Source organism: Buteo buteo, chromosome 1, assembly GCF_964188355.1.
Source record: "Buteo buteo chromosome 1, bButBut1.hap1.1, whole genome shotgun sequence".
Taxonomy (NCBI): Eukaryota; Metazoa; Chordata; class Aves; order Accipitriformes; family Accipitridae; genus Buteo; species Buteo buteo.
Genome location: NC_134171.1, coordinates 71776025 through 71789995, shown reverse-complemented (window position 1 = coordinate 71789995; position 13971 = coordinate 71776025). Strand labels below are relative to the sequence as shown.

The window sequence follows — 13971 nt, the reverse complement described above, 5'->3', positions numbered from 1 at the left end:
CAACAGATGGGAGGTAGGTAAGGAAAAGAAAAGGAAGAATACTTTCCACTGGTGCAGTAAGTGGGAGTTGCCCGTTGCCTTTTCAGGAATGGAAACAGGTTGTAGAAATATCCATGCAGTGAGGTGGAAGGAAGAAAATTTACAGAACTCCAGAAGACCCCAGAGAAATTCAAAGTCTAGCTTACCAGGATAATTGCAACAGACGGTTTATCAGTAAAATTTTACTCATATCATGAAATAGCTGTTTTGATAGATAATATGTGTGATATTTTAAAAATATTTTATGTGTTCTTATATACATTAAAGCCAATTAATATTTACTCTTGCAATCATGCAACTACCCCTGATTGCTGTCCTTTAGGAACTGTTCCATTTTGCATTGTAGGTCAGCATTCTTTTTTGGGGGTTGGGTGTTTGGTGTGGGTTTTTTTGTAATGCAGACATGTGATGCAACCAGAATGAAACCACAGCAGTTCAAACTGATAATCTCTCTGAGAAATTTCTAAATGAAGTGATCATAATAAAATTTAAAAAACCACCCCCCCAACCCCAATTTATTTTAAAACTGTTCATTAATTCTTCATACAGCACCTTTTGAGACATGATTAAGAAGTAAGTAACTGAAAGTTTCTATAGAAACAGAACAGGCAACAAAGAATCATATTCCTTAAACAGGTCCTTGGGCAAGAGCCAGTGAACTATCCAGGCATCAAATCACGTGACTATACGAATTGCAAATTTTTTTCCCACTATTTCATCAGGTTTCTGACTACATAGTGAAATAAGGGAAGGAATTGCCAATGTAAGAATACTAAATCTGCAAGCCCTTGTTCAAGTGAGCAGTTTTCATGAGCAAAGGTTTAAAGCATGTGTTAAAGTTTGTGGGATTAGTGCCTGGCTAACTGAAGACAGCCCCAATCCTGAAAGCACTCAAGCACAAGTAACTTTATATCGAGGAACAGTCCCATCAGACACACATGCCAAAAGTCTAGAGCAACCACACTTATATATGGGGGCAGGAGGGAAAAAGGCAGGGATAATGCCTTCATTTTTTTGGATATAACTTTATTGAAAAAGTCAGCTTCCTCTTTTGCAAACTTGAATTCTAAAGCAAAGGTCCAGAAAATTGTTCAATATTTTCTTTCTTTTCTGTAAAATATAGGTATTAGCAGAGGAAAAGCAGTGAAATGTAGTATCTGAAACCAGGGATTACAAAGCCACAACTGGCTAGGAGGCCTAAGCAATTGCTCTTGAATCATGTTAGTGGAAGGACATACAATGCACTAGAGGGTATTACTGGAAAGGGGTTCAGTTACCTGATGCAATTTACGCTGAAGGAAGAAATCGTACTACATTTTACTTATCTGACCACTGTGCCTCACATTTAGCGGTAAGCTGGAGGAGAAGCCTATAACCATTGCAGAAAGTATACAGATTAGTAGTGTGTATTCATGCATTAGATTATGATGTACTGTACTTGTATCCTTACACTAGCAACCCATTTTCAAACTGTTTTTTGCTAGAAGGGATTGATTATGACCACATGAACCCTGACCTCCTGCATAACACAGACGTCCTTTAAGCCAAATGATTTCTATCTGACCAAAGGATATTTTCCAGAAAGGTAGGTCATCTTTGAAAACTAAGCCAATTGATCCAGCCAGTTAAGACTCTTCCAAGCATCACTGCACTCTGCTCTTTGGACATCAGCATGCCAGATGGCTTACAGTCCAGACTGATTACAAATGGCCCACAAATGGTAATGAAATCAAGGGATGACCTGCAGTAGAATCAACTTGGTATATTGTAAGTTACTACTACTGAAAACACATACACTTTAGAGTATATGGACTCAAATACCTGTAATAAGTCACACTGTTTTCAGCCGTTTGTATATTCCTGGCACAGATCTTTGCTGCAGGAATATTTCTCCCTCTTTCTTCTCTTTCTTTTGAAACGTTACTGATTATTCTTTTATCTTTCATAAGAACTTACAAGTTTCTTTGCAAAACACCAGTTACTGGTGTTTTTAAAGGGAAAGCAAGTTTATGCACCTTATGCATGAACAATCTTTTCTATTACAAAATGATTTTCTTACTGAGAAACAATAACCCTCTTTCACAAAAAGTCACGCTTTGATTTAAATAAAGCACACACAAAGATCAAGTAGTCTTTATCACCTTTCTACAGTCCCCCTGACAGCAATCTTATGATTATGTTTGTGAGCCTGTGGTGTTTTATCTGCTAAAATACAGAAGGTTCTAAAAACTACACTGGATTACATATTCAAGAGTGAAGACCTGGATTATATATTACCTCTAGCGCACCTTATTAAAACACAGAAGACAATTTATTTACTGTTTATGTATGATAATAAATAATGACACTTCCGACCTTAAAAATTACCAGCAGCCACGGCTTTGTTGCACGGCAAACACTATCAGAAAGCTTGGGACAATATCAGACAGTGACACTTCCCATCCAGCTTTAACCATGCAGTCCTCAGACTCGAGGTGCTTTCAGCACACACCAGTGCCTGGTGATAAATCCATTCTTCAGTGTCACAGGCAACTTGCATCAAACCTTGCCTAGAGCTGGAAGGAGTTCACTCTGCAGTTGGTGCCACTGTTGTGCCTGATACCACCACCCAGGGACACCCTCCCCTCCTCCAGTTTGCCAAACAGCAAGCATGTGTTATTCACCTGGGTCCTGAGAGCTGAGCCCTGCCCTGCCACATCCTTCTCCAAGCTCTACACTAGTATTATCTACAGCCTGACAGTCTGTCAAGACACCTTCTGTTAAGAGATTTTTATCTTAAAAATGCCTAAACAAACAGCATACAACTTTTTAGCACATAAAGCAAATACAGAAGTATGTCCTCTGAAAGAGATAAGATTTAATACAGGTCAGACTGTGACTCTTGGAGTCATGCTCATGAGCTACCACTCAAATAGTCCCATGGATGCCAGCAGCCTATTTGTGTGTGAGCTCAACACCGCAACTAGGAAAACTTGCAACGTCACATGTGTCATTAGTGAGAATTTTTCAAAACAGGCATCATGACATTTCAACACTGAATGAAACACATACTGCTTAAACTGTTCCCAATATTTAAAGTGTGCTGATGACCCCTTCTCTTTCCACTAAAAGTAAGATGGACACATAACGAGCTCTGGTCATAAACCTGAAACATCCAAGGGACCTATTTGGATTGTAGATGTCAGCTGATTTCTGAGAAAGCCTCAATCAATAGGCTTGGCTTAAGTTACATTTGTACCCTGAGCATTCAGTTTTATATTGATTTCATGGACAATGAATAAACTCTTCCTAAAGTTTAAGTGTTACTTCCTGGACTATAAAAACAATAACTTGTAACAACACTTAGCTAAAATATACAGCACAAGCTATTGTTTTTCCTAGTAACTGTAATGAATCATTACTCTTCCCTTCTTTCTCAAGGCAGACCATGTGTTTATGTGATTAGCGCTCTCATTTGTTATTATAGGATGAGGTCATCCAACTACTTGTCTGTCAAAACTCAACCTAGAGCAACAATGTGAACTCCATGGGTAATACTATAGACAAATCCTTTTAAAGGGGAGGGTCTATTCTACTTGATTCCATTTCATGGGAGACCCTAAATGAATAGTGAATATTATACACCACTCAAAAAATGATTACAGTGTTAAATATCCAATCCTGGTAACGGCATCCACAAAAGTATGAAAATAACCTCTTCATTGTGAGCACCACCCTTGGAACTTTACGAAGGGTTATACAGTTTTGTTTTATAGGTGTTCATTCATCTAAATGGAAGCAGAATAACCTCTAAATACTTATATGATAACTGTCTTCCCATGTGGGTTATATAGCATTGGCTTATATGGGCATATAATGTGGTATCAAGAAAAACAAATTCTTCCTCTGAAATTTAAGGCCTAAGATTTATTAAGTCTCCCCCAGTGCCTGCCTTTGTTGCTCTCTCTTTCTACCAATGCGGTTTTATAGAGCACCGATTTGCCCAGCCACCATTTCCTTCGCACACAAGTTTCCAAACAAGTTCAGTGAAACTGACTTTGAGGAAGTACTGTCACCCTACTGACTAGCAGCAAAAACAGTATTTGCTTTTTCTGTCTTCAGGCTGATGAACACAAATGAGAGAAGATTGAAAACCTAACCACTAGTCTTTAAAAAAAAGCTCAGGAAGGGCCAATGTAATGATCTGGCTTGACTACTGCAGGATAAAGCAGTAACAAAGGACAAAGATTTCATTTGCCCTTCAAGCTTAACAGTTGTGATTAAATTAGATTATCTTCCAAATATCTTAATTTCAAATCAATCAGCAATTGAACGCCTACCACAGTACTTGTCAAAGTGTCCAAACAACTCACGACCATCCCTGTAAAAACCTGCATCTTAAATTGAACCTAAATCTGACTAGGTTTAGACTTTCAGCTTTTAGAACTTTTCGTAACTTTGCTAAGCTGAAGGGCCCTAATCACTGTAAGATGTAACTACATTTGTCAGTATCATCTACTAAGCAACATTTAAAATATTTTAGGGTTGTAAAACTTTGCCATTTTTCTCTTCAACAGAGGAAACCAGAACATGCGTTACAATGTGTATCTATCACTACATATGGATACACACACACACACACACAGAGCAAAAGAATTGCTTTCATTTCCACTGAGGCCCAGTTTGCAGATACAGAAACTCACACAGTAATACCTCCAAACAATAAGTTCCCAGAAACAAACCCATTAGACTTGACCTGAAACAAAAACCTAGCAGAGGTAGGAAAAGGCTGAGTAGAGAGATGAGCACTGACAGGACATGCTAGACAGTTACAGGTACGTGAAGGCTTACAACACAGAGGAAATCGATATTTGGACAAAACCCCAAACAAATAATCTCACACACCTGAAGAAAATAAATTTTATACCACCTGTCAGTCACACCAGACTATACGAAATGATGGAGAAACAGTGAAAAGAATACAGGTGGAGTTAACAAATGCCTTCAAGGTATGATATAAATATTTACTTCTAAGTTTGAAAAAAAAAAAAAAAAAAAAACCAACCAAAAAAACACTTAGGAAAAGCATGATCAAGTACAATTGACCAAAACAATGGGGAAGTCACTGAATATCACTCAGAACTAATTCTTTTCAAGCATCCCATTCTCTCAGAGTATCATAAGCAAATTAAACAGATTTCATCCAAGAACAAAATTTAAATCAGCTACACCTGCACCAACAAACATAAGATTTAGATAAACTATATAAGATTAAAGAACAAATCAAGTAAGTATGAGCAATTGAAAAAACCAAACCAAAACCAAAACTGACAACCGCCACCACTAAACTACGAAAAACAATTGTAAACTGAATCTAGCCAACAAAATCAATGATACAAATTGAGAACTGAAGTATGCACAGTAAATTCAGCTTGAACTAAGGAACATGTTGAAACACAGAATGGTTAAAGACAAGCTAAATCTGAAGAGAAGCGACAGTTTTAGAAAAAAATTGTCCAAATTCTAACTGTTCTGACTGAATACCTGCAGATAGATCAGATTTCAATAAATTATCAAAGCACTTTACCAGGGAAAGGAATGATGCTGAACAGAAAATCCCAAGAACTCTGGCTAATAAAATACTGGAAAACACAGAGGGGAAGCACAAGACAGGACTGTGAGGAAAGAACCAAAACGACATTAAGAACTTACTAACTGAAACTAAGACTGCTGCTGTAATAGTTATTCACACACCCCTATCTGGAAACTTCAGAAAAAAGAAAAAAAAATAATCAGAAATCAGGGGAAAATACAGCCTTTCTTTTGAAAAGAAAACAAATGGAAAGATTTTGAAGAAGTCCTCCAGAACCTAACTAAGCCCACCTCAGCACCAGATTTAAAGGCAAAATGCAAATGTAGATTACTGAATATCAACATTGATCAGACATCAGAAGCAGGATTAATGATCAAAGAGCTAGAGAAAAGCAAGATTTCAGTCAAATGCTTATAGCCTTTTATACACCTTGTATCGTCATACTTTAGCAAAGTCAGTGGCAACAACAATCTCTATTACAGGAAAAAGCCATACACTATGATACTATGAAGGATAAAAAAAAAAAGTAGAGGACGCAAATCTTAGGGAAGAACAGAGAAAGCTGAATGGATTCTGCCTATACCAAATATTTACAAGAAGAACAATCATATGAGAATATGTATGTTTTAATTAACTTTCAAAAGCATTTGAGAGTGTATACCAGTGTACCTTGTGGAACCTTTTTTAATTTTACAGAACACTAAGGGAAACTGTCAAGAGCCCAAACCTCTGTGAAATATGATATATTCTTACAAGGATGCATAACTGGACAGTGGAGTGATGGAAATATGGAAACTGATGTGAAGAAGTGCTACTTTTTCTATACCCTTCAGTGTGGAACCAGAGAGTAATACCAAAAACCTTGTAAGTGATACAAACTCCAGTATAATGGAGAAAATTACTAAGAGGCCTAGACATTTATGGCTTACTATATTGTGATCCTGTGTGACATTGCCAACAGGGTTTCACACAAACAGAGATCTCAGGAGAAATACCAGGCCATCCTTGAATTCCCCGTGTCAAGCAATAACATTATGTCAGAAGGCAAAAATGGCAAATGACAGCTCAGAGGCCTTGATGGGTCATTCAAAGTGTAAAAGATGAAGTATCATCAAAGAAAGTCTTTGACCAAGAAGCTTTACAGTACAGAAACAAGAGCTACACCAAGCAACATCTCAGGCACTGTATCTGTGCAAACAGTGCATTGCCAGTAAGAACCGGAGATCAACAGAAGCATTACGCAGGAAATGAGACACCTTCCAATTAAGCACCCATGAAAGCATCTGGGAATTCAACAGAAAGACTGGTGAGTCAATCTGGAAAATCAAACAGCAGTTCAACCCTAGACATCTGCATGTCCTCTTGAAGTGGAAATCTACTGGTGTGAAGAAGCAAGCACACACAGAGCAGATCCTAATGAGAAGCTCAGCAGCATCAGAGCAGATTTGGTCTAACACCAAATGACAGAGCGGAGTAGAAGAGATGAATTTCCACCCCATGAGCCAAAATGAACATGGAAAGCTGATGGATAGGCTGATCACTCACGTCAGTTATGCTAATTGCATACATTTTGATAAATGTTGTATTTCAAGTATCGGAAAGCACATGCTTTCTACTCAAATGTACCAAGTTTGACATGCAAAATCCTAAGTGCTTGAGTCAACAAGGACAGAAAGCGTCAAGTTTGTTAAAGCATGTACCATCCTTTCGTCAGGCAGATGATATACCAGCCAAAACCTTTTCTAAAGCTTACATATAAACAGGTTTTCAAAAAACAGCTTCCTCAACCCTCTGAATTGAGAGGTTGAAAGCAAGATAGAATCTTACCTCCAAGTTTGAGCTACTAATTGTGTTGTCCAGCAAGACTGCAGAAAAGTGTTGTTAGAACACTGTCACAGTATTAAAAATCATATTAGATTTGACATTGAAGGCTTGCATAAGCCAGCTGAGCTCAGAATCTCTCCCTTCTGCCTTTCCAACGTGAAAATTACATGGTAACCCTTTCTGCAAAAATATCTGGGGAGAAAGACAGTACTTCATCAATTTCTTTTATCACCAGAAGTCAGCAAATTTCCATCTGCTCTCTTCTGCTTAAGCATTTGAATTATCTTTGGCAACATCTCATGGACTTACAAACTCGCACTGCATCTCTTACACATGCACTGTCCCAGCTGTAAGCAAAAATACCCTATCTGCAAAATAATTCACTCCTAAAACCAGTTCTTGCAAACTAAGAACAATCTATTTGCCTTGGGATTCAAAGAGATCTTACAACAATATTTTAAACAAAATTACACAGAATTTCATCTCTACGCACAAAAGCACACACACACACACACAAAAGAAGCACAGCAGTCACAAGATAAAGGTACCACAGCCTCAATCTCTCCTCCTATAAGCTGCAAGTGAATACATTGCTCTGTCATCAACTATTAGTCGCACTAATTCCTTGCAATATTGTTTCCAAATAAAAGAGTTTGGCAAGCACTACCACACTGTGGCAGAAAGCAGTTAGGGACATTTTTTAACCTATTTGTTGCATCAGAATGCAAGATGTACTTAAGAACCCAAAACCATGAGCCTTTTAGTTATTTATAAACTTTATGACCTGTTCAAGATCTTTACATCCATGAAAGTAATATGGTCATTCAGGGCACAGTGCCCAAATGATGAGAGAGATCTGGGTTCACATTCTCTCCAGATGCCTCTGCTTCAGCTGATGCAGGTTGCCGTCTAACACACTGGATCCCTCTGGAGAAGGAAGTATTTCATACAGGCCAAACTACCAGGCTGCCTGGGGAAGGGAGCTGACAAGCAGGAAGCAGAATAGGTACCGAGAGAGGGTTAAGAACATCCGCACCTTTGAGAAAAATAATAAGAGGAAAGAGAAGACTTTTTCCACTGCTGGTGAACAAAAGGAAGATGAAACTCTTGAGTCAGGGTCACGCAGAAGCAAAATACAGGCATGGCATTATGTGCAAGGCATGAAACAATTGCATTACGGAGAAAGGTCATCAACCATCAAATACTTTTAAAGCAGAAAAGTGCATTTTCTGGTCTTGTCCTGGAAGATTAATGCAGTGATGCAAGATAATGCGGGTTTGCAGAACAGCTATGAAAATCCAATTTAAAATCCAGTTTACAAGTCTTCCCCATTTTTCCTTTGTTAAAAAGGAAAACAAAACCCAAACAACCCTTCAATTAAGGTACGCTTACAAAGGAGAGTCGCATTGATGTGACTGGTACTGACATAGACACAACCATTTAAAAGACTCTAGGTCTTAACTCAGTATAAAAATGGATCTGCATGACTTAGTAGAAAAGCTGTATCTCTTAAGCAAGCTATTAATCAGATACATTTTTGTCCTGGTTTTGGCTGGGATAGAGTTAATTTTCTTTCTAGAAGCTGGCATAGTGTTACATTTTAGGTTCAGTATGAGGATAATGTTGATAACACACTGATGTTTTCAGTTGTTGCTAAGTAGTGTTTATACTAAGGTGAGGATTTTTCAGCTTCTCATGCCCAGCCAGCAAGAAGGCTGGAGGGGCACAAGAAGTTGGGAGGGGACACAGACAGGACAGCTGACCCAAAATGGCCAAAGGGGTATTCCATACCATGTGACACCATGCCCAGTATATAAACTGGGGGAAGTTGGTCTGGGGGGGATCACTGCTTGGGAACTAACTGGGCATCGGTTGGTGAGCAGTGAGCAATTGCATTGTGCATCACTTGTTTTGTATATTCAAATTCTTTTATTATTATTGTCATTGTATTAGTTATTATAATTATTATTTTCTTCCTTTCTGTTCTATTCAACTGTTCTTATCTCAACCCACAAGTTTTACTTTTTTCTTCCCGATTCTCTCCCCCACCTCACCGGGTGGGGGGGGAAGTCAATGAGCAGCTGCATGGTGCTTAGTTGCTGGCAGGGGTTAAACCATGACAATTTTGTTAGCAGAGATGACTTCTAGGGACTCACTGATTGGACACTGCCCTAACACATAAGATGATCATCACGCTTCTAACTTGTTACAACCCAATATTAAAATAAGCGCAGAAAATATCTCCCATGTCCAAACAAATATTTAAATAAAAGGGCTTTTCTCTGTTCAACTAAGCTACACAAACCGAGGCCAAGAAGAGAGAATCAGTGCAGAAAGGGCTGATTTTTCACACCTTCTGCCAAAGTGACTGATACTCCTTTTCATGCAAAGGGTTGCTGCACTCAGAGCGGATCCAGGAGAACAGGTAACACGAGTACTCTTCTGCTTCAACATAAAGCCACCAAGAATCACTTTCACCCACCCCCAAGGCTAGATAAACTAGTTTTTAGACTGAGACATGTTGAAAGACCTAAAAGGTTGGGTCTTCTGAACTTTGCTTTGGTGATGGCAACCTCCATCCACAGGATGGTAGTAAGTGATGGAGGACAAGTAACATGGAGAACCTGGCAGCCACTTTGAGGGTCATCATCAGCCTTCAGACACATTTTCACAGTCACAGCATCCAGCCACAGTGCTGTCTGAAGACATCTGTCCCCAGCCTTCCCCCCTCATTCCCCATTCAGCCACAGGAAAGCATTCACTCTCTTCCTTCAGCCATGCCAACACAACTGCATTACAGTGTGGCCCCAACTCAAGTTCTTTGAAGTCTGACATATTCGCAGAGGGAGAGAAGGACATTAGACTTAACCCTGATCAGTTTGCTGACTGGTTAGTTTCACAGCACACCTAGATTCGAGGGCAATGCCAGAGAATCAATGCTTCTCATTGTCCAACCACTGCTTAAGTTACATCGTGAAGCCATCTCATGTCATCAGACCCAGAGTCTCATCAATTTGAAAGTCAATTGTCATTCTACAATTTAAGACAAATGACTTCAAGAGTCAATAACAAGGGAGTACAAGTCAGCAGAAGTTAGATCACAAAAAAAGTGACAGCTGTATTTACATCCTCTCTTGCACATATAAATTCAGACCACTCCCACCACAGTGAAAAATCTTGCATACAGTATTTCTAGTCAACTTCAAGGACACATAATCTGGTTTTCCCACAGCAGGCCAAATTCTATACCACATTCATGAGTGAGTAACTTCTTAGACTATATCTGAGCAAATTTCAGCATTATATCACTACAGAAAGGGCAATTAAGGGGAAAAAAACCCCAAACCAACACAAACCAAAACCCCCAAATCCACAAAAGGTTCTTTTTTTCTGTTTCTTTACTTTTGACCAGATAACCTCCACCTCCATCACGAGAGCTGGATCGTTATCATCTACAGAACTTCCACAGTGTCATCCTAAATGCTATCATTATTGCAAACAATGTACCCTGTTGAATGTTTCAGCTGATTTATTTATTCTGAACCCTCAAGATCAGCTAGGTCCCTCAATACCTCGCTTTTAACCAGTCTTACCTACCAAGAACAATCCATTAGCTTCCTTCACTTGCCTGGGTCCTCAATGTTAGAACAATTGGTGTAAAATTCCAGTATTTCCATGAAAAACAAATAATCGAAAGTTCTACTTATTACTGTGCCTACCAAGCTGGGAGTGGCGCAGACACTCTACGTCCCTTCCTTTCTTCCTCTCCCACCTTTTGTTGACCACTGTGTCAAAAACCCATGTGCTAAAATGGCAAGGTCTAACATGTTCCCATACAGCCCTTTAAATACTGCCAGCACTAATAACTTTCTGCATGCTAGTAATGGGTGTTTGTTTAGTTATGGTTCTGGCAACATATTGAAAAAAGCTACAACTTTTTCCCAGCCCTTCCCCATACAAACAAACAAAACCCCTAGAAATTGTTTAGCTACTTGTTGCTACTACCTCAGTGCCACAGCAGCTGCAATTCCAGACAAAGCACAGACACTAATAAAAGCTACATGGAAAGCAGTTTTCAAAATACACATGGAACTTTTGCATTCTAAATCATATTCACTATACAGACCGCATTCACATACTAAAATAACAGATAAAGTGCACAGAAACTTAAATTCCAAGGGGGTGAATAAATGTAGAAACAAAGAACTATTTCTGTATTCTGAACTCCTACCAAATGCTGCCGGTTTATCTGGTCTTCACAAAAAAAGGGGTGCACATTTATGAATCCTACTCCCACTCAAGGACTAAATCTTCAAAAGTGATCTCTCCATCTGTACAGTGGTACCATCAATCAGACTATCATACCTACAACTGCAAGAAGGCTTAGCTATACATGCATTGTGCAAACAGGTTGAAGAGAAAACCTCAAATTCTCAACATGTTTTCCCACTAACTAAGAAACGTTTCGAAAACTGACTGGGTATCTCAAACGATGTCTAATTCAAAGATAACAAAGTCAGAAAGGTACAAAAATGCCTTATCAGACCACTTACAGGAAGATAGAGGAAGAAATCCTTAAGAGGCCAGGAGGTAATCCATGAAAGGAGAGCCTGCAAAGAACTTCTCAGTAAATACAGCAGGGGTGAACTTTTGAGGCAAGATATGCTTTTTATGTATTTGCCGACACTGTCCATAATTTGTAAGACTGAAAAAAAAAATAGTAAAAAAGAAAATCTACAGTCAATGTGGACCGGCTGCTGGTCACTTTCCACGCATGAATGAGGTGGTTTGTCAACATACAACACTGAAGAAGACTTAAGATCTCAAGAGCCTACACGAAAACACACTTTACAGTGTTAGTTTAGATAACAAATTAGTTAGTTTAGATTATAAGTTGTTTACAAGTCCATAGAGCATTCAAAGGCTGAAGAAACACTTAACCTCCTGGTAAATACGCACAGGACCCTGAACCACACACAGATGTAGTCCATATGTTTATTTTGATTAGCCTGAAGAACTAGTTGCAATGCAAGTGGGTAAGGAAGAAACCACAGCTTTTCAGAGAACGAGTTTGACCATTTTCTGCCAATTCAAGAAGGACTGGTGGTAACACCATCGGGTTCCACATCTCCAATTTCATAGAAATGCATATACGTTGCCTAAAAATGATGAAAGGTCTCAACAAATATACATGCACCGTATTATGGCGACCAAGAAGCGCATGACCCAAACATCTACAAAAGCGTCTCCAGTTGCCAGCAGTCGAAAACAAAGCACTTTACAAGAACATCCCGAAGAATACGGAGAAGCCGAAGCAAATCTGTTCTCACAGTACGCGTTTGTGAATTACAACTTGGTCTTATCTTAAACGACGTGTGTTAGAGGATTCAAAACGAAAATCCTCCGAGAACCTGGGCGACTCACACACCCCGATGCACGAAGGCGTCGGACACCGGCGATTACCCGCACAAAGCTTCCCAGCGCGTAAACCCTCAGGGAGACCTTACCGTATTCCACACAGCCAAGCAGCCGAAGGCGCCCGAGGCCCCCGCCGCCTCACAGCGCCCTGTGAGGCGCCAGCCGCCGCCGCCCCGGACCGCGGCGGGGACGCCGGCTTCCCCCCCCCCGCGGCACGGCGCTGGGGGGCCCAGCCCCGGCCCCGCACCCCCCGGGATAAGCGGCGAGGAGCGGAGAGGGTCCCCCGCGGCCTCGCCTCGCCCCACGGCGGCTGCGCGGGTGTCGCTCCCCCGAGGGCTGTTATCCCGCCCGGCGGGGACCCACCGCCAGCCCGGGGGAGCCGCTGAGGGAGTGGGCGCCAAGCGCTGCCCCGCCCTACCCCCCCCGCGTCCCCCGGGACCCCGGCGGCCGCCGCCCTTACCCGCCAGTCCCCCGCCGCCGCCATCGCCTCCGTGCCCCTTCCTCCTCTGGAGGATGAAGTAGGGGTTGGCCCGCTCCGTCACCCACAGGGCGTTCGCCAGCAGCACCTCCTCGGGGTTCACCCACATGCTCCCAGCGCAGACAAAGGCCGGCCCGACCGGCTGCCTGCCTGCGGGCCGCGGTGACTCACGCACGCACCGCCCGCATCAGACTCCACCGTGTCCGGCGGCCGCCGCGGCGGCGGCGGCGGACGGCGCAGCTCCGCGGGCACCGGCGGCGGGCACAGGGCGAAGGGGCGGCAGCCTCATGCCACACACACCCCCCCCCACACACACACACGCGGCTCCCGCCGCCTACCCGCCCACGGCCGGGCGCGGAGGGGCGGGCGGCAGCGGCCCCGGCAGCACCCGCCGCAGCGCCGAGGGCAGCGGTGACATCAGCGGCACGAGCCCGCCGCGCGCTCGCCGGGCCCCCGCACAAAAGCCGGCGGAGAGACGCCGGGTGCCCGCGCCCCGCGCGCCGCCGCTCGCGCTGCCTGTGGGGTTTGCGGAGGGGCGTGGGGGGGGGGTGGGGGGTGGAGCGGAGCGCGCTCCGCGCTCCCCGCACCTGCGCGCACGGTGGGGCGGGGCCGCCGCCCGCCAGGAATCGGCGGGGCGGGG

At 42.2% G+C, this 13971-nt stretch overlaps 1 protein-coding gene across 2 annotated transcripts in view; it reads right to left on the bottom strand.

The window, feature by feature from the left end:
• Positions 1–13443, bottom strand: part of TBC1D9 (TBC1 domain family member 9) — a 54608-nt gene extending 41165 nt beyond the window's left edge. For both annotated transcript variants that reach the window (XM_075035958.1, XM_075035966.1), the window contains exon 1: positions 13314–13443. In XM_075035958.1, coding sequence (XP_074892059.1) covers positions 13314–13440 — 127 coding nt within the window. In that variant the 5' untranslated portion in view covers positions 13441–13443. The remainder of the gene's footprint in view (positions 1–13313) is intronic.
• Between the last annotated feature and the right edge of the window lie 528 nt (positions 13444–13971).